Source organism: Gavia stellata, chromosome 2 (genome assembly GCF_030936135.1).
Source record: "Gavia stellata isolate bGavSte3 chromosome 2, bGavSte3.hap2, whole genome shotgun sequence".
In the NCBI taxonomy this organism is placed as follows: Eukaryota; Metazoa; Chordata; class Aves; order Gaviiformes; family Gaviidae; genus Gavia; species Gavia stellata.
This window is the reverse complement of record NC_082595.1, coordinates 38,011,851-38,039,850: the sequence shown is the minus strand read 5'-3', so window position 1 is coordinate 38,039,850 and position 28,000 is coordinate 38,011,851. Positions and strand designations below refer to the sequence as shown.

Here is a 28,000-nt window from a genome sequence, read left to right as displayed (position 1 = left end):
CAACAATATTAATCAACTCTGTAACTAAGTCCTTAAAAGGATTTGCCTCAATAGTCTTGCAACAGAAATATTGTGGGCTACATGATGTATTTTGCGTTAATTTAAGCATTCTGATGTGCTCAGAAGGAAACACTCAAGGACAGAGGCTGGGAACATTAAGTTAGGAAGACGGGTTTCAAAATAAACTGATCACCCCAGTAAATAATTACAGCAAAGATTTCATTTTTAATTGCCACCTAGGAAGTATAATTCTTTCTGCCAGAAGCTTCTATCGGGGAAGAAATCTATGTGATGCTAGTGTTTACTCATGGAGACCCAGGCTTCCTCTCTAAGAAGAAAAGCTGAGCATAGTTTGTGACAGAGATTTCATTCACCAGCTCCCCAGACTTACAGAGGATTTTGCAGGCAGAAAGAATACGGACCCTTCAGTAGCCTTTGTTGGTTTTTTTTTTAATTCAAGTCAGAAGCTGCCAGACTGATTACCAATAGACTTACTTTTCTTCATCAGTGCTCTCACACCCTCAGAGGCAAACCAAGGATATGAGGGATGATGACATAAGTTTTAAACAAGATTATGAAGCAACCCAGACTTGTAGCAAGCAGAAGCTCAAGCTACGTATCTGAGATGAAAACTAGGCCTAGAGAAAAAAATATCCCACAGTAGAAAAAAATAAAAAACACTTTAAATGTGAAATAAGCCATGTTTGCACAACTCACTTTCATTTGCGACAGAGACATCCCACCAGTCGCAAGCTTTGGTTAGTGACTAAAGGCTGTTCTTATGGTGGTGGTGGTTTCTCTCCCTGCATCTGCTCACGAAAGGCATTTCTTTCTTTATAAACACTTCTCCCCTTAATCTTACTTGATACTTCAAAACAGCAGCCTAGCAATATGGTAATGTAAGCCTATTCATTGTTTCCCTGAGAATCCATCTTGAACTTAAAGGAGTATACTGAGCAAGCTCAAAGAAAACCTAAGCACAAGGTACTATGTATGTCCAGTAGCATCCAGTCTGAAATACTTGAAACAAAATTAGCAAAAAAACCCAAAACTCACCAACCATTTATTGTATTTTTCAAGACTTTCTGGGCATGCCCCCTTCCATCAGTACTTCATTCCCACCTCGAGCATTAAGTTTAACTTGTTATAATTGCTTCAGGAACACAGCTATGCAGAGACAATTTATACTTGATACATGCACGTAATCAGTCTCTTATGTTAAAGGATGTTTTAGGATATACTTGAACAGCTAGTATGAAATGAGTATCACATGATGTCACTCAGTTCCTATATGAGCAATTTAGCCTGACCCAGTACTGTAATCTCTTGCCCAACGTAACATGTCAAAAGCTAAGGCATCAGTACAATACATGAAGATCTCAGGTAAGAGATCCAGGAACGGGAAGAGATGATCGAAGACAGTCAAGTCAGGCAGGCACAGCAAAGCCTATTTCCCCTTTCACCTATCTTTTTAATCTGTAAGAAAGCTCCACACCCTGTAATACAACAAATTACAAAAGGTGTTTCTCCTCTCCAACCATTTTCAAATCAAGTGAGTGACTGGACCAGCTATTACTAAAAATAAGTCTCTTATAGCCAGTTATAGAAGATTCTTCTTTTGAGTTTTATTTGTTTATAGCAACATTAGTACAGGTTTCCACTTAGGTATTTTAGTGCAACAAGGAAATCCATTACCTCATTAAGCTTCAGCAAGGTGATCTATGTTTCTATGTGCAATGGAAAAGATTATTTAAAGTGTCTCCCTTTGTTGCACAACAGTTTAAAGCTCAAAAATCTAAGTAAATACCTCTCACAGAATTAAACAAGCTGACACTTTGCTTGATTGTGAAATGCTTTTGTTGGATGAGCTAAGTGTTTTCAGCAGTAGAGCAATTCATTTGTAAGCCACAGGCACTACTACAAGAGTGGTATCAGAGTAGAAGTGGTGACATTTTAGTAGTCTATGCAAGAATTCCACTCTACTTTTTGCAAGCTGCATATCTTGATGATACATTCTCCCAGTTGATCACATTCCAGATAGCTTTCAAATAATCAGGTCGAACATTTTTATACTGAAGATAATAAGCATGTTCCCATACATCGATTCCTAGCAAAGGAATGAGACCTGTAAAAAAAAAAAAAAAAAAAAGGATAAATTTTGTAAATCTGTGAAAACACGCTTTACATGTGAAGCCTTATATTGCATCCCTAAGTTGTACCCAATTTCTGAGTCTTTATCTGCAGGAAGACAAAGAGCTCTGCAGCACATAGGTGCTTATTGCAACATTTTACAGAATTGTTTGCTCTCGACACACACACACTGCATACTGAGAGAGCTGATTAAGATAAACGCTTATGAATACTCTAGAACTGCCTTGAAGACATAACTGAAACCAGATAGTAATTTCTGAAAGGTTTACATCTTTTGCACAGTTACACAAGCATTTTCAAGAAAAATTATACCGTAAAGGAGTCTCTTGCCATGCCAGTTTGCTTCCAGTATTTTAATTACAAGTTATTCATTAAGTGTCTAATTACTTTCCTTGCTTTTGTGCTAAAATATCCTTCTCACTGAATTTTTAATGGGGAGTTTTCGTGAGGAGGAGGGGTGACATTTACTCCCATTATGCTGTATGTCCCTATACTAACATTGTTCTTTTTCTTCCCCCTACTGATAAGCAATACACAGACTGCCAACAATACATGAAATTCCTTGCCATTCTCTATGAATGCTACAGAAGATGTTTTAAAGGTATCTGCAATAGGATTTGGACAAACAGCCACTGCAGGAAGGATTCTCATTGGCCATGACCTCCTCCCTCTGTGGAGGGTATCCAGCCTGCCATCATCACTTCCATGTCTCTCTAAGCAAGTAAAAGTATCTTCAAAAGTGATCATTGCCAGTATTATGCTGCTTGCCTAGCTGTAAGATTTATCCACATCCAAGGCTGATTTAACTGACACTCATTATTCTTTACCAATATTAAGGAAGCAGATTATAAGCCTTCTATTTTAAACCCAGCCTACATAGTAACAAGAGTCACTATGTACACCTTCCCCTCTCCTGTTGTCTGGCCTACACTGACAGTTCTGTGAATAGCCCCTCTGCAGAGAAAACAATCTATAGGCAAGAGGTTTAATCTTCCTCAATACAGGCAAGCTACTCCAGTTACTCAAAAATAATGCAAAGGAGCCTAAGTTAAAACTATTGTCTAAGAGAGCACTTTCACAATATGCCCCATCTATTTCCCCTTGAACTAGACTTTAAACCCTGCTGCTCTTCACGGTTTGTTAGTCCTGCTTACAAATACTGTTTTTCACTTCTGCTAGTAGTGACATTCCGTTTTCCAGCCCTATTTATCCAGCAACAACAACTCAGCATTTGTCCACAAACCCCTTTTCAGATCTCATGCACTTGCCTATGAAATCTACAGAGAGAAGCAGAGGGGAAGGAAAGAAACCTGACCTGTTGTTCCTTGCAAAGGGTCTTGATTTGCACAAGCTGCTATTTGTAGGCGCCCCTGCTCTTTGTTGTAGCCAAGCCAGCCCCAGCCTGATCCTTGAACACCAACTGATATGGCTGTCAGCTTTTCCTTGAAGTTTGCAAAGGAACCAAAGTCACGCTTGATGGCTTCCATCAATTCTCCTTTAAAAAAAGCATCGAAACATCACAGAACATCAGGTACTTAACATTTTTCAATTTCCAGATATCACCTGGAAATAGAAGGAAAGAGGAGGAGAAGAATTTGGGCTCTGTGGTAAGGAAGTGTCTAGACAAACAGTAGTTGCATCATTAATTAACAGTTCTGTCCCAGCCTGCTTAAGAGGGCAAGCAGACTGGAAAGAAATTAGCGCAGTAGTCAAACATGCTGTCCTAAAAGACATAGTCAGGGTGCTATCAACTGGACATTCAGGAGCTGACATTCTTGTCTAAAAGGAAAGGGAACACCACAGAGGACTACAAAAGAAGGTAAGGAGCTAGTTTGCATATCTAAAAGGACAGTGCTAAGTGGCTGTGATTTCTTTGTCTTAGTACAAAGAAATACTTGGACACCTTTGATATCAGTATAATGGACCTACACATAGTAAGAGGTATTTAACCACTTCCCTCAGATTTTAGTTTTACATCTGCTTCTACAGTTAAGTAGTCTATTTGATACGGATAAGTAGGCTCCATGATTAGATCCCTTCTTTATTATTATTAAGCTAATCTGTGCTGGGGCAAAGGGAACAGAAACTAGAATTGTTTAGTGTAACAACGCACTGTCAAACTACTTCCTTTCCCCTACACCCTTGCACACTTGTGGTTTTCAGATATTTAAGCATTTGCTCAAAACCTGAACGCGTCTATGCTCCTTTCTAATTAGCCTTCTAAATAGCATGTGTAAGAATACTTCAATACAGTGCAACGCTGGAGAATTCTTCATTCCCTCCACCTTCAGACAGATGGTCTTGAAAATCTCTTGGCAATAGCTGCAAGTACATCTTAAGACAGGCTTTAGCAGGCTTCCTACAAAAGCCTTGAACCATTCAGTTGAAACTGAGAGATGACATTTTAGGCTTACTGACTTTCACAGAAACTTCACAGAAATTGGGAGACAAAAATCAAGGCTTTAAAGCATCTTTTCTGAGAACGTCATCTGAAAACAAGCTCTATCAGAAATGGACTGGTATCAGAACTGCTTGTTGAAATTTCAGCTTCGAAGCTTCAAAACTTTATGCTCTAGTCTTAACTAGATCATCTTCAGAGCATCTTTGTACTTCCATGGTAGAGTCAAAAGTCACAAGCAGGTGTCACCTATGAACACTGAACCAGAGTGAAAAGCACCTGAAGTCCACCAATTTACAGACAGGCATATAAACCTCATTCAAAACCCCTCAAGTTTATCACAACAGCTTTTGTGAGATCTGTATTATAGGGCCTTTACCTTTAATTGCAGGTCACTTGTAGATAATCACTACTCTATCCTCCCAAACAGGATTTCTTTCTTTAGACTTCAACTGCTAAACCACCCTATTCAAATTGGAGAATAAATCCAGCCACTAGGTTGTGTGGTCTGCAGCACATTTCTTCCCCTTCTGTGAACCAAGTATATATGGGAACTTAATTAGCATAGCTTTGTACAACTATTTTCTCTTATGAAGATGGAAAGGACAATATACAGCAATAGCCAAGTATTTTGCAGTGTACACATAACCAGCTTTAGAAATTAAAAATACTTAGCACAGGGCTAGCTTTTTATATTCTTGCCTTGCATCCAAAAAACCCTGAATTCCTCAGAATTGTGAGAACTTGTCATACAGAAAGGCAAATTAACTCTGAAAAATAAAGATCCTTTAGACTCTTTCAAAGAGAGAAAAGATCATTGGTTCTACTGGTCAATTAAAACTGATGCAATAAACCATTGTAACAAGCACTAACCTTTAGGCTCTCCTCCTCCCTCAGGAGAAAGGTTTGTCCAGAAGATGGTGTGATTGATATGACCCCCACCATTGAACTTCAGTGCAGGCTGAAGTGACACCTGAGCTGTAACATCACCTAAGGATGCAGAAGACAAAAATACATAGATAAATAAAAACATCATCATCACCACAGTAGTCACTAAGTTGCCACTAGGCCTCCATTAATCTCCAAAGTCTTACTAGCCTATAACATGTCTGTGGAAAAGATAAGGTTTGTGACTGTTACCCGTATTTTAGATAGTCACTGACATAAACTACATTAAAGATTTCTTTCTTTGACCTTTTCTTATGCTGTAATGATATGGGATCTGCCAATATTGCTACTATCAGGCAAGCCATACTACACACCTAAGATCTACTGCCATTCTACAGCAGAATAAAGCAACTAGTACAGCCAGAACACTTTAAGGACCCAGCACTTGTAAATTGCTCAGTATTACCACTATAAGACAAGAACACTGTTCACTGATTTGCAAACTAAGAATTTTTAAAATTCTTAAACAATTTACAGGGCAAACAGTTTGTGCTTGAGAGAAAGTTGATGAGTACAGTGAGCACATACACGAACAAAATGTTCTTCTCCCTCCTATTTTTTGTTTCTTTTTGGTTTTTTTAGAGGGAGGTACTTGCAGGAAGAGATAGTACCCAGATCATTTTATTCCACATGACAGAACCTTGCATCTGAAATCAAGATCAGACAGCCCTGTACTTCCTCCCTCTCCACAAAATGTCATATTCCTTAAAGAATTCACTGGTGCCTTGTCCCTCTAAATCGTGCTGCACCACTTCAACACAAGTGTTTTGAGTGCTGTTTTGGCTTTTCAAAGAATTGAAAAATTTCAAAGGTTTTTGAAGCTTTTTCCACCACTCCAATACATTCACTAATAAGAAATCAGTAGGGGCAGCTGTTTCCTCCACTTTCTCTCAGAAATGAGTGGTCGAAATCTTCCTATAGCAATAAATGAGTCATCTTAATACAGACATGAAGGCAAGCCACAAAGCAGTAGCACACCTGTTACTAAGGTTTTAATGCAGGATTCCACATTCTCAGCATCTCCTCATACCCTTCAGAAACTACAACCAGGTACAGGAGTGGAACAAAGCATCCAATGCAGTTAGTAAAAATGCTATTTGCTGAATTCAGGTATCAAGCTAAGCATGAAACATGCCATTTGAGTGGGTACGAGATATCTTCGGAACATTTTCCTTGAACTTTGCATGCCTTGATGACACTTTTAAATTCATCCAGAGCATACAGCGTATCACAAGCCAGAAATCCAAAAACAACACACAATGTCTCTACTGTCTTCATCACTCTTTATTCCACCATTCCTTAGAGGAACCTATTCCTCAGGACCACTAGGAACCAGAGATGGCATTTGACCATTGCCCTTAAAACACAGTATTTGTGGTGCTGTCAGATCAGTCCTGCTGAACTTTGCATTGGAAAAGACAATGGAAAAAAAAAAAAACCTTTCCCTTAAGTTACAGTGAAAGTATCTTGGAATTTATTTGTATACAGAGTCCCTGGCCTTTGCTCCAGCTTACCACACTCCTCAACACAGCCACAGAGGACAATTTAGTAAACCAAGACAGGCAGCTTAGAGGTGCTCAAGAGACTAGTCAGCTCAGTTTCTCATTCTACCCAGAGTAATTTATTTCCTTGTAAGAGCAGTTAAGTAAAGCACCACAGGTCACATGATGGTCAGAAAAGAATAGGGAAAATTATGGTAGGCACAAGTTTTCGTTGAAAATAAGTTTCAAATTTATATCCTTCAATTAGCAAATCTTGCACATTTTGATGGACCAGTAATCAGAACCAGCTTATGCTGAAACAAAGTTAGTCCTGTGCTCCACCCGATCACAGAAGTGCATACTCATTTTCAAATTAGCTGAAACATAAGCCAACAGGACCCAACTCAGGACAACTTTTATTTGAGTTTTCTAAGCAGATATAGATAGGTGAAGAACACATTAAAGATAATCTGAAGAGAATATTTTACTTTCTATTGCTGAATAAAAGCCATTGACAAGGTTCTGTTATCCAAGAGAGATGTTAGATAGTGATCAGAGGTGCTATGTAACCCAACACTGAAATGCAGCACAGAAAGATTTTTGATCATACTCAGTTTTTAAGTATGGAAAAAGAACGGTGATACTGAGAGAATGAGGTAGCCATTCAGACTTTGCCCTTTCCTAAAGCCTGGTCTTAAAAGTTTTTCTAATGAGGGTCAAAATACTACACACAGTATAAAACACCAAACCAAACCAAACCACACACTCACAAATATCTCAATAAGTGTTTGTCTGCTTTGGTGTGCATGACCACCACCGATACATTATCCATTTGCAAAACAATACCTGCAAAAATCCTTAAGGAAAGATTAACCTCTACCTCTAGATAGACCATTTTCAACAGCAAGCAATGAGATGCTATAAAAGGATAGTATTTTTTAAAAAAAAACCTCAAATGATCCACAACACTGCAGATGTTTCTGCTAACCAGAAATTCTGCCTCTGCTAGGGGCTGAAGCTTTGGTCATTAAACAGCATTAGTAACAGCAGCAGCAGCAGCAGCTACACTGTTCTCTTACAGTTCAGGTTCCCGCCTCAGTTGTATTTGCACGAATTAAATCTCTGGAATACAATTTTCCTGGATCCACCACTGGCAGGACAAAGCAGCAGCCAATCTTGATTGCCTGATTCTTAGTCAAATCTCATTAGTTCATTAATTTAGCCTGCACAAGTTATTTTTAAGCTTACTTAGGCACTTGAAAATCTCTAAAACTTTCACAGGTAACCAACATTCTCTATTCAAGCACACTGGCAATTATCAAGGGATACACGGTTCAAGTTTACTCAGATATTGACAATTCTCACTTTCATCCAAGCCCAAGCAGTTAAATTACACTGTGAAGCCACCTGGCAACCAGACAGAAGTGAGGCTATACAGTAATCGCTTCCTAGAGGTAAACTGATACCCTTTAGAAAGATCATCACAACAGAAAAAACTCAGAAAATATTCCACCTTCTTAAAAAGATATACATGTTTATTTCACACATTTTCATCAGTCCAGATGAAAGAAGACTTGAAAAAAGTATTTAATGTATTTCAGTGTAGCCCTGCTACAACTGTAAAATTTTCATAGAAGTCAGTATATCTCAAGATTCAATTTGAGATCTTATAAAAAAATTCCATGATGGCTTGTGGCATATTTTAGTGTCTCACACTGGCATATGACCTACATGACCCCTTAATCTGACCCAGTGGCGTAACTGACACCAAAATTCAGATCTCTTCACCAGGTGTTGTATACGTTAACTGCACATTTGTCCTACCTCCATTTGTAGGTGACTCTTTCACAAGAATCAGCTGAGCATCCGATGTGAAAACCATCAAGGTGCACAAATTTTACTTTACGTAAGTTTGTCACTAACCTTTCATTACAAAGTATTTGTTTAGTAAAATGACTGCAATTTCCTATTGACTCAGTCTTTAGTTCAAGTTACGAAGGTAAATATGGACTAAATCCGTAACAATCAATGAATTTTCTTCTAGTTTTACAGCACTACAGAGAACAGAATTCATGCTTTTTAGTTACATCTAGTTTCCAATTATCAGCACCACTGAAGCTTATGATGAAAGCTTGTTCCTAATACTATTTCACTGTATTAAAAAAAAAAAGAAAAAAGAAAACAGAAAGCTTGAATTACATAATCTTCTAAAAGATTATTTCTAAAAGAAACTATTTCCCTTGGATATATAGTTTTCCCCATTTTTTTTTCTCCTGTATCTTCTATGTTAACAAGCTTCTATCTCATCTGTTGACTGTGGATATACAAACCTTTTGCCAGTGCCTCTTTGTATTTTTCTTCCGCTACATTCAGGTTGTTCACGTAGGTGGCATGATGTTTGCTGTGGTGCAGCTGCATGATCTCTGCATTAATATGAGGTTCCAGAGCGCCATAGTCATACGGCAAGTCAGGAAGAGTGTGCTTTTGCCTGGAGACCAAGCATCCCAATGGTGCTATCAACTTGGCACCACTTCTAGAAGAGAAAAAACAGAAGGAAATAGTCTTACTCAGTACTTGGGCTTTACCACTGAAGCAGACTGAAACCATGACTGTTATTATCAGCTGCTTTAAGTACACACAGTGGTATCTTAGATAAAGAAGTTGAATTTCTATTTTTCTGGAGCTCAAAGCAAGCACACTCTGTAGCTTAATTGCAAAGATGAATTCACATAAAGGTCACACATACAAGGCTTCGCAATGTAAAGCTGCCACTTCTCACACTCAGCCCCCCAAGCCACTGCAAAGACATGCCCCCCCCCCCCCTCATGCAGGCAAGGCAAAGGTGGGGGGGGAATGGGAAAACCAGCAGTAACATGCTGACATTCAAAATTTCACCTAATCTTTACTGATTAAAAACAGAAACCAAGATGTCCCTAGCAAGTGTCCCTCCCTCACTATCCACAAGGTCCCTGTACGAGGAAATAAAAAGGCTGAAACCCCCCCAGTCACCAGGTTCCCAGGACTGAACCTCTAGCATTAACACCAACACACGTGCTTCCCTGTCCCTATGGCGGATATCGGAAAACCACACGCTGTGTGATGACAGGGCAGACGCGATGCCCAGCGCAGAAAACCACGCAGGTTCTGGTTACCCTTCCCCATATTAACAGCTTGCACTTGTCACGAGACATGACAACGACCATGATGAAAGGAGAACCACCGGGCTGGGAGGAAGGTCAACTCCTGAGGCCCTTTTATGTTTCACTGGTGACCTTGGCATAAACCAGGGACAAACCAAGAGCAAAACCCTCGGGGCCCTGAAGAGCAGCCGAGCGCGGCGACCCCGGCTAGCAGAGACGAGAGGATCTAGCAGCACCATGTCGGGCGACGAGAGCCCCTCGGTGGAGGACGAGAGCAGAACCTGGGAGGGTGAAAGGACGACCGCCAGCAGCCCCCCGGCCGCGTTGCTGCGCGGGCCGGCGCCAAGCCCTGCGGAGCAGTCGGCAGCAGAGCTACCTCCATCCTCCCGAAATGGCGGGGAGGCGCCGAGGGGCGAGGAGGGGGGTCGCGCACCGCCGCCGCCTCCTCCTCCTCCTCCCCCCCTCCCGCCCACCGCTCAGCCGCGGAGGGCGAGTGCGGCCCAGGCGCCGCCTCACGCTGCGGGGCTCTGACCGACATTACGCTCTCCCACCCCTCCGCGGCGCGGCTCTCACCTGCCCGCCGAAGCGAGGCGGCACAACATGGCGGCTATCTCGCGGCCGGCCGCTACACCGACGTCGCAGCCGCGTCTTCGCCCGCCGCCGGCACCGCCCGCCCCAGCCCTCCTAGGGCGGGGGCCGGCGGCGGGGCGGGCAGCGCGGGGGGCGGGCAGCTGAGGGGGCTGAGCTTCGCTCCCATGGAAGGTGGGTTGGCGTCGGGCCTTGCCCGCCTCAGCTGCTGGGGAGGAGGACGAGCCTCAGAGCAGCCTCTGCCAAGCAGAAAATTGCCTACCAGGAGCCTGTTGTAAGGCTTTGTGCAGCAGAGAGGATACAGCTGCACAAGGCAGCTGTAGTAAGCTCTGCAAACCTGCCTGGCAAAGACATGTTTCTGTCAGTTTACTGACAGGACCAGCAGCACTTAAAAATACCTTTTCAGCTATTTTGTCTACTTTTTGACTTACTTTTTTTTGCTTCATTTCTGTCCTTTTCCTCATTTTTGTGTACATCTTGTTTCCCAACATCTGTTTTCTTCCTGGTAGCAATTCAACAGCCTTTAGTGCTGATGAGAATCCTTCATTCGGGTACCTTCACCCCATCAGCTAAAATAATCGGTATAGTTAGTACAAATGAGTTCAAAGACCCATTAAAAATCGGTTCTCCAGAAAGGTCAGTGAGGACGACTCTTCCCTTAAGAGTTAGAGAGGCACTAGACAAGACATTAGGGAAAAACTGAATTGTATGGAAATAATCTCTCCTACCACAAAACCCTCAATCTTTTGGGTTTTGTCTTTTTAAATAAACACGTACATTCTAAGATTTTGCAGAACCCGCATTTATCAGACTAGAAAAACACAAGTTACAAAAATTCAGTGAGGGTTAGGTCTGAACAATCTTCTTGAAAATAAATTACCTTATTTTGGAAATTGCCAGGAAATGCACCTGGAGAGACCTACACAGGGAATCTTCAGCCCACTGTGAGGCATAGTACAGTAGTGTATGCCCATCCCTCCACTTCTGGAAGGACCCTAGAAAACTATGTTAATTTACTTCCACCTATCAGCCAGTGGTACTCTCTGGAAATCTGAGCAGCGAAAATAACTGCTTTATCAATAGATACAGTAAAAGGTGAATTGTCCAAAATCAACAGGAGGTTTGGAAACAAGATTTTCCCCTGAATGCTGAAAATACATACAGCCAGATTTAGGCAGTACCTAGTCTTAAAGAATAGTATGTTGTATTTATTGGTGATGAATAAATTGTCATCTTTTGCTAACATGAACAAACTACATTCAGGATTATTAAATGTCATAATATAGGCATTGACAGCTAGGCAAGAACATGAATATTACTGGTTTTAGCATTTCTCTATGTATTATTATACTGCAATTCACTAACACTTTGCAGTAAGTGTTCCAAGAAAGCAAGTTAATGATACGATGCATTTTGTTATTAACTGGTGCAGTTGCTGCACTGCTTTCATTCTGAAGAAAAAAAACACCCCAGACTGCTTATTTAGAAAATACCTTCTAAGCAAAGAAAGACCTTGCCTTACAATTATGTTACTTCAACAAGTTAAGATAACTTCTAGTCTGAGGGTGTAATCTGTATTTGTAATTTTTTTTAGCTCTTTAGCTAAGCTTTTTTACTACTTTAAAGTACCACACATTCTTCAGAAAATTAAAATCATCTTTATATGAGGTTAAGACATTAATGTCTTATAGTAACTGACAGATTTAGGTAGCAAGCTGTCACTGCCTGAAAGCTAGGCATTTTTTTTAACCTTAGCACAATTAATAGCAATTACTGTAACTCCAAAGATATTTTACGTCCTTATAATTCCTCATACTAGGTGAAAACATGTCTACCATTTTCTTGGCACAAGTTGCTTTTGTATTTCAGACTGAGATTTGAACCACAAACACAGATTTCCCCACAAGGCTTTTTACCATCTACACTATCAGATAAAGCCATTGTTATAATCTATTATCAGCATTTTAAGATTCTTACAAATATTATATTCTACCATGTACAGGGTCCAGGATGTACATATACACGCACTATGGATAATCAAGCAATACAATACTAAGACCAAATATAGCATCACCAGCAACTACAGATCAAGCTCAACATCAGGGATTTTTGTAAACTATAAATTACTTTGGGTGCCAGATGCTGGTACTTTTTTGTATAGATACTTGTCGTTTCCCTTTCATGCATTCAACTAACGACTACTACTTTTCAGGCAATGAGGGCTAAAGTAATGTTCAAAAAACCAAGCTGGTATCACCAGTGGAATTTACGCTTCAAGTGACAACTAAGTGCTTTCAATACATTTAAGTGAACCCTACGCAATTAAAACAGCAGTTGTACATGGATTACCATGTCTCTGACACAGATGACAGCAGCCAGTAGTATTTTAATTACATCCATTTGTCTTGGATAATACTACTGCAGATGCTAATTCTCATATAATATGCCACTTAAAAATGGTACCACAGTAACCCTTCTATAATCTAGGAATTTATTCTGTGTAAATTTGCAACAAATTCAAGTATGTCCTAGAACTTTGGAGAAATACTGCTTTCAAACAACAAGTCTCACTGTTTCCACAGTACATTGCAAAGCTATAAACTATTTACTATTGTTTTAGTGGCTACATATGAGATTAATTTTATTAATCATCTGGTAATTACACAATTCAGAGGTAGAAAAATGTTGAAATTGGACTTCAGTCTTCCCAAAAGTATACTGCTAAGTACTTTTATTTTCCCTTTGAACAGTGCTTAAAAGCCAGTGCTTTTTCATTTCCTTAGTGCTACCATCACTAAACTAGTAGATAGAAAATAACCACCAGAAAGCCAGATTCTGAGAAATTCGTAGAAAATAACCACCAGAAAGCCAGGTTCTGAGAAATTCGTAGAAAATAACCACCAGAAATCCAGGTTCTGAGAAATTCATAACTCGTTGCTACTGAACAATAAAAGTATGCTTACTTAAAGGTAATTTTTTCATTCTCTGCACTTGTTTAGAAGTCAGTTCCCTCAGGTAGGCATTTGAAAATAATAGGAGTTATATCTGGTTTAAGAGGCCGAATTACTAACTCCTTAAAGTTTTGTAGTTTAATTTGTATGTTTACCTATTGGATACTTCTAGTTTGTTGTTGTTTGGTTGTTTGTTTTTTTTTTTTTTAATCTTTATAAAAGCCAGGTTCCAGCTCCAAGGTTTACTTTTATTAACTTTCTCCCTTTTTTTTTCCTGGACAAAACCTGTAGAATAAGCACTATCAGGCTGGCCTGAAATTAGTATGATAGTACACACCTGTAACTTCAGGTATTTGGCATAAGGTGTATCAGATAGAATTGACACAGGAACAAATTCAATAAAAAAAGCAAGTACTGTAAATACACTGCATACAAATAAGCCATGTAAGCCAATGCAGAACAATGAGGAAATTACATTATTAAAAGTTTTTATTTAGGTTTGGTCAGTACAGGTAAGATAATATTGGAGTCACAGAGCAATATGCATAAACAGGATACAACAGTTCTTAAAAACTGAGTAACTATGCACACAATTCATAAACATTCGGTCACCTAAGGAGAAAATGCACAGATGTATGGTGGGAAAAACTGTAATTAACACTGAAACTACTACAGGACTCCTTCAATAAGTCCATCTTTTAGTGATAAAACTACTGTACTGGGCAAACTTGGCAGTCATAAACCCACAGCTATTATGACAAATCTTGAAGGTGGTATAACAGTATGAGTAAGAATGCCCTTACACAGCACAGGTTCTAGATATACACAGATTTGTACAGACATCATTTATGTTATACTTTATGGAAATAATTTCCATTTCAACTTCACATTAACTCATATAAAAATAACTTGAGCTACACAAACGTCCTTTTAGCAACATTCAACGTAATTAACTGTTAAAATTTCCAAAGTGGCAGAGGTATTGAAGCAAAAAGAAACCCACAAAAAGGCAAAATTGTGACAAGTATGCACTAATTTAAACGGCTTCTGGACAGTATCCTCTCCCAATTTAAATGACACTGTATAAAAATGTTGCAGAAAAATGTTACAAAACTGAACCCTGCACATTTACACTGGAGTCCAAACCATTCTGGACATGACGAGAACCCACAGTTCTGTTACCTTTCATGCTCACTGTTTTCTCCTCTTGAGGATCATGATTGGAGTCTGTGTCATTTGAGTGGTGAGTGAGAGAGTTTTCACTGCCAGTGGGAGAGTCTACACTTTCATACCCAGTACTGAGTTGGTTTATGTAGCTACCACCTCCTCTACCAGTTCTATCTTCAGAGTGGTTGGACAGCTTATTACCATTCCCTGGAGAAGCCGGGAAGTCATCTTCCGTGCCGCTACCCTCCCTATAAAATCCAGGCCCAGACGTCCGCTGATGGGAGGAGCTACCATTGCTTGGTCCATTTGCCAGACGGCTGCAGTCTTTACCCACAGCCTCTCCCTGGTCTGTAGGCTCAGAAGATGGAGTCCTGCTGGTACCTGGGTTGGAGGCCTGGGACTGCTGCTGCTGGTACTGCGCCAACTGCTGGCGGGTCTCCTTCAACTGCTGCTGAAGAACTAGAATGGTACTCTGCATACCCTCTACCTCCTCATCAAGCTGGATGATGAAGTCATTCAATTCTAGATAAAGAAAACACATTTGTTGCAAATACTTAATAGCCCATATATAGCTTCAATCTCAAGACAAAAAATTTGAAATCCTGTAAAACTCAACACCTTATGCTGAAATTTTTCAACAGACTATTTTTCAGCCATGAGGTATGCACTGGTTTGATACTCTGCCTCTGAAGGAGGAAATGCTTAAATATCACCTACATACTTTTTCACACTGCTACTTGGAATACATAGGAATATGAGAAGAAATTAATTTCTGGACAAGAAAGGAGGATACGTGGAAACAGCTCAATTCCAACAATTAATATTTTACAAGTCGGTCCTCGTGTATATACTTTTACTCAAGTGTAAAACCTTAGCAGAAATGCTGTAAAAGTGACCATGAACCACATCTGTATATAACGTATCTGAATAACTACAAAAGCCTATTCAGTGACAAAAATTTTAGTCACATTTCAAGGAAATTTCAACTCTTTACTGCTCTTAATCCTTGAAATCCTGCATAATGGGACACCAAAATAAAGACTTTCTTACCAACAAAACTGATAACTAATTCCACAGGGTGTTTTATTACTTATGCACCAAGAAAAAGGATTTTACAATTAGATTCTATTTTGGAGCAAAACAAATTTGACCTGAAAACAGTGAAAGAAACACTGAATCCCTTATTCTTCAATTCAAATGTATCATTGATACGATGGAACAAATAAAATGCAAACTGCTTCTTATGGTAAAAATTCATAAAATTTAAGTGTTCTTTCTGCTATGGAAAAAAATCATTAGGAAAACTGCTATTGCAGGATTATTATAGTCTTCGTTCATATGGGGAAGAAGCAATAGGGGCTAAGAACACATCTCACTTCTGGAGCTTACTTTACTATACTGCATTCAAGAGAAGAAATTATTAAAGAATGTCCATGCTTGCTTCAATTATGAACTTGATAAATATAGAAGTGCATTATCTAAATAGTAGTTAAGAAGCAAAAGGGTAACTATTCCAACAACATGTAATTACAGCAAGAATAATTTACCTCAATAATTCCAGTTATTATGTATTATGTTATACTGCTACTGTCTCAAAAATATGGTCGGGGGGAATCTCTCCATAAAAACACAGGGTATGTCAGACTTAGATAATGCCAGATCAAGTCTATGCTATCTTACAGACTTCAGTTGTAAAACAAAGACATATCCAGATTTATGTGTCTAAATAGCTGGTGTCCCAAGACTTATTGTAATACTCAGATAACCTAATTCTAACATTCTACCAAAAAAACACCGATTCCATGCAGAACTCTCAACTGAAGATTTTTTTTAAATTTGCATTTTCCCCTCCATTTGAACTACACAAGAGGTCAGAGTTTATAGGTAATTTCAATTTATGTTTACAATGCTGTAAAATTTGGGCTGTATTTTTGTTCATCCGAGTTACCTAAGCAAATAAAAACCCTATTTTTATTATTCTTAGGCATGGTTAAAGAGCTGTTGATTTTTTTAAAAATAATTTCAAAATAAGTCAGAGTTAACAAGAAGCATTCTGTTCTCAATGCATGCTTAGCTTCATGCAACATTAACAGCTTTCATCTTACCAATTCACCAATGTGTGCAGTCTAAACATTCCCTACCAAACAGCAAGACCTACAGTACGAAATCTGACATTTTCAAATTCAAATGCTGTATTATTGGAGCTGCAAATCCCACCAGTCCTCCAAAGTTAAGTTTGGGGTATTTTTTTTTTTTTTTTTTTTTTAAATTAAGACTACTAGTGAAGTCTTACAATTGTCATACTTCACTCCATATTGCCCTTTCATTCTGGTAAAGATGGTTTTACAGTATGTATATCATCAGGAAATTAAACTAGCAGAAGTCCAAGGCAACTTCCATTTTCTTAAAAAAAACCCTTACCATCCTGACTGCTTTTAAGTTCCTCACTATATTTCTTCTGTAAAGCCAACTCTGCCTCAAGCTGTGCAATACGTCCTTGGGACAGCTGCCTTCCAAGCTCTTGATTCTCCTGGATAAGCATTCGACACTTCGCCATTAACTTTTTGCCTGTTTGGCTGCAAAGGAAAGAGCCATCTATCACAAAATGAATATAAAACCTTCAGTAATCTTCCTCAATCACAATTACAGACAAAAAGGAGATGCAATTTCTGCATGTCACAATTCAAGGAACATTATGCCTCAACATAATTGTCATAGCAGAAAGTCTCCCTATAGTTACCACATGCTGTTCCAATGCCAGTTGGTCTTCTGTCGCTGTCCCATAAAGTGGAAGGCAAGTTTTATTACTGCAAATACGAATAAGCATATTGTTCTTTTTTTGATACCAACATCTGGATTATCAGTATGCACAATCTTGCATGTGCTAATTCTCAATGGAGTTAAATATTTGATTAAAGATGTGCCTTGTAATTCAAAAGATCAAGTACTGCATAAAAATTACACGTGTAAACTGAATTATAAACAAAAACGTTCTTCATTTCTTGTGCTAGTAAAATTTAATTATTAAATTTGGGTGAAGAGAAGAAAGTTGCTTGGTGGAAAATATTAAACCCCATGTTCATTTTTCATTGTGACATCCATTTCTCTTTAAGAGGCTTAGACTTTCTTTTGAAAGCTGTCCAGGTACTCATTTAAAACATTAGGTATCTCTCTTTCAACTCAGTTTATATATTTGACAGTAATGTACACCGTCTGTTTCATGATTTCTATGGTCAGCTTTTCCTAAGCACATCTTGCATGGTGAGGAGAAAGTAAAATGTAGTTAAAAATTGGCAGGAAATTAAGGAAGGAGGTATATTATTAGTCTACTTCCTTTAGAATGACAGAATTCGGATCATGAGTAATGATCATTAGGATGTCCAGTTTCGGAAAGAAATGGGAAACAGGCAGGAAAAAATATTTTGAACTGACAAGATTTTCTTTACCACATGGCTAACATCACACATCTTTAATCTTCACGATAAAAATTGCATTGTAAAGCATTATAGGAAGTAGTATGCAAATTAATATATAGGCAATACAGCTGACTCCATAAAAGAGAAAAATTAAAGTCCTTTAAGATTCTTGGTCTGCCAAAGTCAGGATAGCAACCACAAACAGTTCTCCTTTTAATAGGCTCAGCAACATAATGAAGCTGTCCTCTTTCCTACAGAAGTGTAAGCTCTGCCAAAAAAAAACCCAACCCAAACATGAACAGGTTTATTGTGAATTCAATGGCAGGACTTGCATTACTTTTCAAGACCAAGAAGGTCATTTAATTTTTTGTTTGTTTGCTTTTAAACAAGCGACAAAGATTGAAAGATATTTTGCAGATTAAAAAAGTAGAACAGGAAATTTCTGCTACAATTCACAGCCACAGTTCTCTCCTGCAACCAAAATACCCAAACAAAAGAATTTAAAATAATAATTTCCTTATCAACTACCTTTTAAGCATTCAAGCCTTAGACAACTTTTAAGTTCTGCCAACTCTGCCCCATTTAACATTTTCCAACTGACTCTCCCAAATCTTTCAGATGGGCTGCTCCAGAAGGAATCTGGCTATGTAAAGTCCTGGAAGCCTGAAACTCTGCTAAAGGCAGCAACCTGTTTTCTTTCTTGATGTGACGTCCAATGCCAGGTCCTTGAAGTTTAAATTGTGCTGACCTAATACAGTCCAAGTCGCACACTTAAGATGCAAGTTTCCTTAGAGATGTTCATTCTGTGTAAAGCAGGACCACTTTGGAGATAACCAATGTGACATATCCCAAAAGTTATTAGGCAGAAATGCAATGATTTTTAGCCATTTGCAAATTCCTGTTACTGTATTCATCATCACTACAAGTTGAAGAAGTTCACAGTGCTCAAGTCATGTAATGTTTTTCTCTTCACAAAACAACGTCAACTGTAGAATTAGCAAGTACCAGTTACCTTGGAATTGGGACAATTTTAGAATCCCATTAATTTCTTCATGTTAACTCCTGCCAAAACGTAAAGTATTTATTACCTGTATAGAAATTTGCATAGTTACCTATAATGCTATTTCTTCCCATCAAAATTTTTCCAGATGCTCTGAACTAGTACAGCACCAAGTAACCTCCCCTTGCAATTTACAAAAAAGACAACACATGCAAGAACATAAAATCCAGTAACTATTAAAGTAACTCCTACTAGCTGTAAAACTAAGTTTGGCATTGTTTTCACAAATCCTCTTGAACATACATGCAACAGAACCTGTAAGGATATAAGCAGTTAAATTTCAGAAGACTAGTGTTTGATGTACTAGGCTTACTGCAAATGACATTTCTACTAATTTTTAATTCAAGCATATACTCTGTTTAATGATGGTTAAAATGGCTTAGCATAGCCATTCCTTTGATTACATGCCCTTTTATTTCTCCTTCCAGACATCAGCAATGATTATGCTGTACACCCTTATCTACGGTTAAGGCCCAGAACTAATACCACTTAGGGCTGCAGTTAACATGTTACCCTAAGAACACCAGTTAGGGATCTGAATAGGAGCATCATCTCTTTCAAAAACTGGTTCAGACTCCATGAAATAAGAGTAGTTGCATACAAGGATGGACAACTAAAGCAACTGTGGGGGGGTGGGGGGGGAAGCAAAGAGAATGAAAAATCTTATAAATACTTTACATAAGGCATCATTTCTTTACCTTTCCAGAAATAAAAAACAATAAAATCTTAACCCAGTTAATGAAGACAGCCTCAATTATTTACCAGGAAATAACTCTCAATTTTCTGTATTCCAGCTATGGCATATATGAATTATGCACATTCACACCACTGACTTATAATTATATGATGCATATTAGGGTACGCTGAAGCTACAGAAATAACAAAGTTGTCTTTTGATACTTTTGCTTGAAAGGAAGTGTTAAGTTACTTGTCTCTCCTCAGTTGTACACATACATTTAGAGCCTGAGGACTTAAGAAAACAATCAACCTGTATCTAAATGTATTAAATAATTTTCTGAGCTCCAAGTTAAACAAGCAATCTGCACGGCATGCCTCTATCCGCACGTTATAGTGAGCTTTACAAATGGCTTGGTAACACATTAACAATTTATTAATGCAAGTCTTACCTCTGTGTTTTGATGCTAGATCATTAAAATCTTAGATACTGCTATAGCAAAATCATTCCAGATGTATCACTTTTAAAAAGGTAAAGTTTTTCCTGTAGGTTTTTCTTTTGCTGTTAAGTCATTACTCATGCAAAAAAAATAAACCTGCATAAGTACACTACTCTCTGATCCCATATCATCTGAAGCACAAACAGTTAAGATACTTCCGAGTTAAAAATATGTAATGCCATCTTAATAGAAGTCATCAAAACAGTTAGAATACATCACCTTCCGTGACAGCTGGATGTCTTTTTTTTTAATTTAAAACTGGATTTTCTAGGATCAGACTGAGTCATAAAATGTTGCCCAACTGTTTTGAAAAATCAAAACCTCAGATTACTAAATAGAACTCAATTCACTAAGGAAAAAAATAAACACACAAATGCTATACCAAATCTGCATTTCGCTTTACACACCTCAGACATGCACTCCCAACTGTCCCAGATTGCTACTCTTACAAGTAACTTGGGACAACAGAACAGAGGCAACAATTGAGCAGCAAAGGCTCCTTCACTGATTCCACCAAGGAAAATGCATGCATTTAAGTTTTTTTGGTTTGTTAAAATACTGACTTTGTTTTCAAAGAACGAGACAATGCAGAAATAACAACCTGTTCAATTCTCGTTCATCCCAGGAGTTTCACAATACAACAGTATAACCAGCAGTGTTCCTTGAACTATATATTACAACTATTTCAAGGCACATTTTATATAGAAGTGTAATACAAAAAACCCCAGGTGTACAAAGGAATAAAAACACCCCACCAACACTGAAGACAGGTGCCATTGTGTGCCTTCTGCATTGAGCATTTGAGATCAGTTCTTAGTATAGAAGATCGAAAAATTCTCATTTCTGCATGAAAACATGCAGTGAAATACTTATCACAACCAGTTTTTCTTATACATGCTAGTTGTGATCAAATATATATTACTTCCAACAATTTTAATCCTGCAATTAGATAGAATGTACATTTTCGTACAGTCCTAATTTTGAGGCGTCCACAGTATTACCAACGATCCAGAAAACAGTTCATTATTTAGCAACATTGACTTAAGGCTCCGTCAAGTGCTAGAGAGCCCAAAGGCTAAACAGTCAAATGTGTACACTAACACTGTTGTGATATCAAATAGCACTCTCATGGCTATTCAAAACTGGTTAGCAAGTAAACTCTTTAATGCAAAATTCACCTCATTGAGTTTTGACCCAGCAGTTCAGTGAACAAGCAGGAAGTCCACAGTCTTATTGGCAAAACTGACTTACAGTGTCTCTAAGTCACTAGGCTCAAGGTTAAGAGCGAAGCATATTCCACTTCTACATTTTACGGGAATTTTGCATGTTCAATTCATGATTTATAATCTCTAGGTTCTCTCTCCTCCAAACTGTCTGCAGACACAGTGTGCCACAGACTTAAGACTTCTGTTTCTCCCTCTATTTTCTTCAAATAGAACAATTTTGCAAATGTCTACATGTTCTAGAAAAGATTTTTTTTCGAAGATGGCCATTTCTTCAGAATAGTCCGACGCCGTCAGGCCTCTGAAGCAAAGGGGGAGAAAAAAAGCTGAAACACAAGGTTCATCTGGTAAGTTTTACATTAAGCATTACAAGCTGGACAGTATAAGAATGTGGCTTTTGCCTCAAAACGTCTGAGTCTTGGTGTGGAAACGAGTACTTGGCTGTCCCACCATAGCATTCTCGTAGTGGGACTGTCAGGGAAGTCTTGACTGGGGAGTATTTGTTTTGTTTACCTATCAGGCGTAAATTTCCAGGCACTCAGTTCATTTTGGGCTTGTTCCAGTTTGTCTTTAGTCTGTTCCAGTTCACCTTTCATTTTTAGGAAAAACAAGTTGATGGCTGGGTCCACCATTGTTGATCGCAATTGGGCAACACTAGGCTGCTGGACTTGCTTGAGGTACTGAATCTGATTCTGCATAAAATAAGAAAAAAGACTGTTATTTATACAACATTTAAAAAAGTAATTTAGATACAAATAAAAATAGTTATTACAAAGGTAACATCAAGGAAGCTTTCCTTTTTTCAACAGAGTAACCCGAATAAGGCAGGATAAAAAAAAAAAATCACTTTTGTCCACCTGCACCCTATCAATGTGCATATTCACCCAACCCCCCATCCCCACCACCTGCCAAGCTTGAACTTTCAGGGCAGATTTTTTTCTTCTCTCTCTGCTTAAATTGTTTTCTACATGTCAGTTTACACTTGCCAAAGCAATGATTGGAGCATAATTCTCCCTTTCTTTTGTACCTGCCTGCACTCTTTTCGGGAAAAAAGTATACACAAAGAGTTAAAACAGATAGCTAACTTCCATGTTAACTTCAGTGAAAGTTATAGAACATTACAGCTAATATTTACAAGTAGTATTTTTAAGCAACTACTAAAAAGGTTTTTACAAACTTCCAAGTTTTTTGCAAATGCGATAGTCACTTATGATGCAAGTTTGCATATTAAACAAAATAATTTAGGAATATTAACATCAATTGAACAGATTTTGGTTGGATTCAATTGCAATAACCACAACCCAAAAGATTTACAATTTCGTAATTTACAACCCGGAAGACTTACAATCAAAATGTCAGAAAGAGTAACTGTGAGAGCACTTTAAATACAGTATTCATTAGCCAAAACTTTATGTATTTAAGTAGGATTAACTTGTTTTAAAGTTTGTTATATCTTAATCCAATCACAACAATCAATCTTAAAACATACTAAACAGTCTGCATTTAGAATCCAGCTAATCATTAAAATCACATCAGCCTACAGAGTCTTCATTCCTCATTTTATTATGCTCCCTTTATCTCACACATTTCTTCATCAGCAAGAGGTGAACAAAATTACATGAGATTAAAAAAGAAACATTAATCGCAAGTTGGCGGTTTTGCCTCCTGCTGCACACACAATCTTGCAACCAGACTTGATAGCAACAGAGTTTCACTGACGAACAATACAAGGCATCACCAGCAAAACTGAGGGAAAGAGTCTCCCTCCATGCTTTGCTTTACTTGGGACAAGCAGCACAGTCAAAAGCACTGTCAGTTTAAGCATTTTCCTGTACATAAAGTTACTCTGTTACAGGGTCTTTACACAGCAATGGTGAAGAGAAACTGTAAGTACAAACATTTAACTTGCCTTAAAAACATGCCGTAGTGACCTCAGTCACTTCTTGATTGAGGACAACATATGTTTTAATTTCTACATTGTTAAGTAGCAACAATTCTTAGATTTTATTTCAACTAGGTGATTTCAAAGTTATTGAAGTAACTGAAATACTTCCACTGACTTCACATTAATTTGATATTATCAAAATAAAAATATTTAGTTACTTAGAAAAAAACCCCTGAAATAACCATCATACTTTAAGTTTTAAATAGACAAACTTTTATGAGTCTAGAAAGAAATACAAAGGGAATAAAGCACTGCATAAAAGTATTCTGAAAAAATAAAGCACCAGAGAACCCACCTACAAACACTACTTAGAAACAGGAAGTCCAAATTAAGACTATTCTAACATTTCTTAGATGGCATTTTACCCCCACAGGTCCTTTGCCTCACTGAATGCACAAAATATTACTCACTGAATAAAGATCTATTTAATTTACTGTTATTGATATATCTTCTCTATCCACTCAACTTTCTGGTGCTTGCACTACTGGAAGTATTTCAACAACCTGTCAATTCTTTGTGAGGGCTAGTACTAATAGAGGGTGAAAAGCTAGTTTAATACATGTCTGCACACATACAGACACTCCCAGCTGGCAATGTATTCCAGGAATATAATTATGCTACAGCAACGTGGATCCCAATCTATTTTTGGACAGGCATCATTGATGGGGAAAAAAAAAACCAGTAACACACACACCACGCTCCTTGTCTTACCTAGGCCCAGCTCCCTCCCTCTTCTACTACCAGCCTAAGGATCTGTAACAGATTCCTTGGATCAGTAGCACAAAGAATCACTGCCACCCGCTCCTCACTCATACCAGAAATGTACTAAAACACTCAAGAGGACCCAGCTGATTCTGTCCAATGTCAGTTATTTAACAGTCTCATTTGGGTATCTCTAGCTCATGCTCCTAGGCCGAGCAGAGAGCACTTGCATAAGCTCCACATAACACCTCAGCTGTCGTTCTTAAAACAGTAGTATAGAAAGAATTTACTTACTTAACAACCCTTGCCCATTCCCTCCCCAGACTTAAAGACCATTTATTCCTCCTGTTTTTCCAACTCAAATTTTCTCCATCCCTCCACAAGTGCTTTCTCCAGTTGTAACTCCACAGTTCTCACCTGTCAGGCTTTTCATCCACCCAGACCCGAGCAACCTCTCCCTGATATGACCCACCCCCAAAGCAAGCCCATACCTCTTAACCCTTCTGCCTACTTCCTTATTCCATTCTTCTTCCTGCTTAGCCAGCCCAAGCCTCCCAGTCTTGCTCCCTCTAACCACTCTCTGGTACGTCTCTCCTGTTGATATTCCAGGTGGTAAGGGGTGGGGAGCAGAACAGTTTGCCTGCATTCAGGACCAACTTCAGGCTAGAGCTGAATATACAGGAACAGTCATGTCCAATGCCAGACCCCAGGACATGCCCACTCTAACACCCGAAATGCCTACTGGCTGTTCATATTCCCAAACATGAAAGCACACACTAGCTGGTATTTTTCAAAAGCCTGTCAGATGGACAAATAGGGATGAGTTTTCACAAACAGAATAAAAAACTTGGTATCAGCTTTCTCTCTGCTCTAACCCAAGGCAGAAGAACACTGAAAGTAGTCTATTTAGAGGACATCAGCCTGTACGGGGTTTTGTTTGGGCGGATTATTTTTTTTTGTTTTGTTTTTTGTTAAGACAGACAAGAACATTTTCAACCCCTCTGCTTCTCACATATTCTTGGCAACAGCTGAATCCTTTGAGCTGAAGCTGTCCAAAGACATCCACAAAGAACAGACCCTCTGACATAAAGAATTTAACAAAACAGAACACAGGTGTTTAACATAAAATGTTAGCAATCTAAGTAAGTACAACTACATATCCTTCTTATACAGGAGGAGCAGAAGGGAAGAAACTGCATAATGAAGAAGAGAAAAAACACAACAGAGCTGTAACCTAAACCACAAGTAGGTTATTAAGAGTAACAACTATCTAGGAACTATAGTCCAACTGCACCCACAGGAAGCTTCCACTTATTGTTACCTGTTCCATGGAAAACCTCTTTGAGTAGCAAATATTTCCAAATGCCTGTCCACTTATTGACCTACAGTAGCCGAGCAGTAGCTTGGGAGGGCATTAAGGCCTTTCCCTGAAGTAGCAGTAACTTCATCACCACCTCTGCCAGAAATAAAGCTTTATGCAGAAACAGTAGCCAAAACCTCACCCGCACTTCCCTAACAGCAGCAACCTCTTTAGGGGGCTGTTCCTGCTAGGGGGAAGGTAGCTCAAGGCTGCTGCTGACAATAGGGCACATGAGGTATAAAACACCTAAACTTCAACATACCCCTTTAGTTAGCCACCCTAAACTAAGCAGATTAAGTTTGCAACACCAGTCAGACTCTCAGTAAGCTCCCAGCTCAGAAGAGAACCAGATATTCTGCTGCTAGACTCAGCACAGAGCACGAAAGAATGGAGCTACGCACTCAACTACCATCTTGTTTCTTCAAAAAGAGTACCGAAACAGAATCAGGACACTGATTCTGCTACTCTGACATGCGCACCTGCACTTTCAAGACAATGACTGGTGACTTTTATAAGCTAAAGTAGGTTTTGTTGTGTTTTATCTTTTTAAAAGAAGGGTACAAATTAAAATAGCAACTAAGAAAGTCTATCACACCTTACTTTAAAACAGAGCTGGTCTATTTTAACTAGCAAAGCATTTTACACATCAGTAATCAGAAAACTCACATCTTTGTCAACTACTACCATTTGAATACAGTATGGTATTTTTAAGATTTTATCCATTTAAATTTGAAAGTGACAAGCTTGTAAGTATAAAACTTGTTCTGAAAATTCATATTACAAAAGAATAATATGAACAGTAAGTATTATATGGTAATATTCATCTGTAGTTTTCAAGAAACTTGACACCATAGATGCTCAGCCTTTCTAATGAAAAGGTGACAGGAAAGATTAAAAGGCTTACATATAAATAACTGTCACTGATATAGTTTACATGTAAAGATGGATTATAAAAAATGGTTAACTATGCTAAAAATAAAGAAAAGTTATTTTATGGACTAAAAATTAGACATGTCAAATAACTAATCATACAGTTAATAAGTTTTTGTGCATTTATGAAATGACTTAGCAACCTATAGCTTAGCTTTGCATCTCATCCAATATGATTTATTTTGCTACTGTTACTTTACTGGAAAAAATACTATCTAATAAAACAAAGCCAGAGCTCCTTGAAACTACATGCATTTAAACTTGAAAACACTTTAAGGTGCCAATGTCTCCATTATAGCTTTTTACCCCCCTTCTTCAAGGATGCATCTTCCTACCTCCATGCACTAAGGAGGAGATTACATCCTTGACGTTATTCATGTGTCAATACCTGGAAAAATATAAGCCACCTGGGGGTGCGTGTGTTTGGTTTTTGTTTCTTTTTGGTGGGTTGTTCCCCTCCCCTTTTTTTTAGTACACTGAAATTAATAAAAGCTCTTCAGAAGTTCTTCTAAACATCTTCTGGAAAGCCTATGCAACACAGCTATAAACATCTATTACAAAGTGCAGCCAAAAATCCTACGGTCTTCATCTTGTCAAAATTCATAGTCTTAAATACTTGAAATTTTTGTCTTAACTCATTCTTTTAGAAATAGGGAGGAAGAAAGGTGAAAACAGTACACACAAATTTGGTTTTGGTGAAAAACTTACATTTCTTTTAAATTTTTTTAGTATTTATTGTTTCAGCTATATGCTCAGAAGTTCAAAAGAAAAAACCTCTTACTACTGCTGTTCCTCACAGCAGAATTTATCAGTAAAACTAACAAAATAAGCACGATCAATATAGTAGTCTTACTACTGGGGAAGTGTTGCAGTATAGTACCAGAACAGATCTTCATTAGCATCCTGGGCTGCATTAGGAGGAGTGCTGCCAACAGGTTGAGGGAGGTGATCCTTCATCTCCACTCGGCACTGGTGAGACATCTGGAGTACTGGGTCCAGTTCTGGGCTCCCCAGTACAAGAGAGACATGGACATATTAGGGTGAGGCCAACGAAGGCCCATGAAGATGATTAAGGGGTTGGACCATCTGACATACAAGCAGAGGCTGAGAGCGCTAGGGCTGTTCAGCCTGGAGAAGAGAAGGCTCAGGGGGATCTTATCAATGTGCATAAATACCTAATGGGGGGAGTAAAGAAGGCGGAGCCAGGCTCTTCTCAGTGGTGCCCACTGAAAGCACAGAAGGCAATGGGCACAAATTGAAACACAGGGAATTCCACTTAAACATAAGAAAATGCTTTTTGCGGTGACGGTGGTTGAACACTAGCACAAGTCACCCAGAGAGGTTTTGGAGTCTCCATTCTACAAG

The 28,000-nt window shown here is 38.6% G+C and overlaps 2 protein-coding genes across 3 annotated transcripts in view; both read right to left on the bottom strand.

The window, feature by feature from the left end:
- Window positions 1–1,032: 1,032 nt before the first annotated feature.
- Window positions 1,033–10,772, bottom strand: SOD2 (superoxide dismutase 2). Its single transcript, XM_059833583.1, has 5 exons — window positions 10,692–10,772; window positions 9,309–9,511; window positions 5,423–5,539; window positions 3,467–3,646; window positions 1,033–2,125 (listed from the first exon to the last, which is right to left on the bottom strand). Exons 1-5 carry the CDS (start codon window positions 10,718–10,720, stop codon window positions 1,980–1,982), a joined length of 675 nt encoding a protein of 224 aa, XP_059689566.1. The 5' UTR covers window positions 10,721–10,772; the 3' UTR covers window positions 1,033–1,979.
- A 3,362-nt stretch (window positions 10,773–14,134) lies between these two features.
- Window positions 14,135–28,000, bottom strand: part of WTAP (WT1 associated protein) — a 28,177-nt gene continuing 14,311 nt past the window's right edge. Inside the window, exons 6-8 of one of the 2 annotated variants that reach the window (XM_059830229.1) lie at window positions 22,212–22,390; window positions 17,246–17,400; window positions 14,135–15,346 (exon numbers count right to left, since the gene is read on the bottom strand). In XM_059830229.1, coding sequence (XP_059686212.1) covers window positions 14,763–15,346; window positions 17,246–17,400; window positions 22,212–22,390 — 918 coding nt within the window. In that variant the 3' untranslated portion in view covers window positions 14,135–14,762. Of the gene's footprint in view, window positions 15,347–17,245; window positions 17,401–21,653; window positions 22,000–22,211; window positions 22,391–28,000 lie in introns of those variants that run through there. The other variant, XR_009484507.1, reaches the window with a different exon arrangement.

Coding starts and splice junctions, on each gene's coding strand:
- SOD2 (XM_059833583.1), bottom strand. CDS start 10,720: ATGTTGTGCCGCCTCGCTTCGGCGGGCAG. Junction 9,512..10,691: donor CGCCTCGCTTCGGCGGGCAG/GTGAGAGCCGCG, acceptor TTTCTCTTCTAG/AAGTGGTGCCAAGTTGATAG. Junction 3,647..5,422: donor GGGAGGAGGAGAGCCTAAAG/GTTAGTGCTTGT, acceptor CTTTTTTTAAAG/GAGAATTGATGGAAGCCATC.